General features: G+C 40.1%; 1 protein-coding gene across 1 annotated transcript in view; it reads right to left on the bottom strand.

Annotated features, from left to right (window-relative positions):
- The window catches only part of LOC101854669 (sialidase), a gene marked incomplete at its 5' end in the record, with an annotated part of 26,682 nt that extends 26,419 nt beyond the window's left edge, over positions 1-263 (bottom strand). The window contains 1 exon segment of the mRNA XM_013087975.2: positions 82-263. Within this exon segment, the coding sequence (XP_012943429.2) occupies positions 82-263 (182 nt within the window).
- Between the last annotated feature and the right edge of the window lie 1,367 nt (positions 264-1,630).

A 1,630-nucleotide genomic window follows, 5' to 3' on the forward strand; every position in this document is an offset into this window, starting at 1 on the left:
TAGCTAACGGTGCACCCAAAATGTGCTGAAGAGGACGCAATATTCAAACTCTGCCTAAAACACAGGAACTGTTTTTCTTACCCGGCTGAGAGATCTTGACGTCAAAGATTTTCTCCACTTGTCTGTTGTAGGCTGTGATGTGGAAGACGGTGGTGGGCGTGTCCTCGATACATGAAATATTCACCGGAACTACGTCATCGGACACTCTCTCCCAACGCATGAACTCTCCATCTCCGTGAACACGAAAAACATCTGCCCAGAGCCTAGAGAGAAGAACACACAGAGAAGAAGAACATGAGAATAAATAGATGACTATTTTGATATAAATATCATCGCTTTTAAAATGTTGTACTCGGTGTAACTAGACAAGCAGCAAACGTCTAAGCAATGTTTGTTTTAGCAGAAGTTTTACGGCGCTCGCAACTGCATAAGGTCATATGAGCGCCTAGGGGTGGATGTCAACAGAGAAGTCTTTACAGGGAATCAGACTTACTCTGCTCACCTCTCTAGCTTCAACAGCACAAAGTCTGCTTCGACTGTCAAGGCACCCCGGAAATACCGGGTCACAAGAGTGTGACAAACATACAAAAGAAGTAGAGGAAAATGACGATAGTAAGGATTAAGAAAGAAAAGTCAGCAGTTTCCTGTTGTAGTTCAGGCACAATTATGAGAATGACATTGATGAATCAGCCCATATACAATTACAATTCTTCTGTGTATAAGAACTCAAGATGTTAATGTCCCCCCCTTTGGGAATGACCTAAAGACACTTCAGTCAGTGGCACCACCCGGGGGCTGAAACGTCTTAGTAAGAGATGGCATTCGAAACACAATATGGTCATTTTTTTGCCAAAGATTAGAGGAGTCACAAGAGAGTAACAAACGCAAAACAGAAGGAAGAGAGATAAGGACGAAAGATGTTTAAGCGGAAAAAAGAGTAAACCACACCAGAGCACCCACCAACCACCCACACAGCAAACATTACCCGAAGCACATTCTAGTAATATAGCTGTTTAAGTAACAAATCAACAAATTCAGTTTTGAAGAGCTAAATAAATTGGGGTGGATTAACGAAACCAGTTGAGGCATGATAAGATAGGGTAATATTGTAGTACGCAATATTATAATCAGGCACAGAGAGACAGGGCACGTTCACTTGAAATAAGATTATCCTGATATGTTAACTCATCGACGACGAATATTCTCTGGGAAAATAAAGCATTATCTTATCATATATTATTCGATAGCGCTTCAAGAAGCACTGTTTAAGAAGAAAAGGAATATAATTTCGTTATTCATGCCGATTTTTTAATCCTCTTTTCTTTCTTCGAAACCCCAAAAGACAGAGAACAATATGCATACTATGAAGAAAACAAATTTGTGTTTCTGATAAGTGATGGTTTAAAATGTGAAGCACCATTGTCTATAGTCTTCTGTTGATCGGACATATGTGTCCGATACACCCTTGAAGAGTTAACAAAGTATGAGATGATACGACGCAAGACATGGTGGATATAAGAAAAGGCATGACACTTCATCAGACGCTATGTGATACTAACACCATCTTTCGAAACTTGTAAACATATCCAAACGTGCCCCCTAAAAAATTATCTTTGTGCCCGCTTCGAAA

Source organism: Aplysia californica, unplaced genomic scaffold (assembly GCF_000002075.1).
Source record: "Aplysia californica isolate F4 #8 unplaced genomic scaffold, AplCal3.0 scaffold00665, whole genome shotgun sequence".
Lineage (NCBI taxonomy): Eukaryota > Metazoa > Mollusca > Gastropoda > Aplysiida > Aplysiidae > Aplysia > Aplysia californica.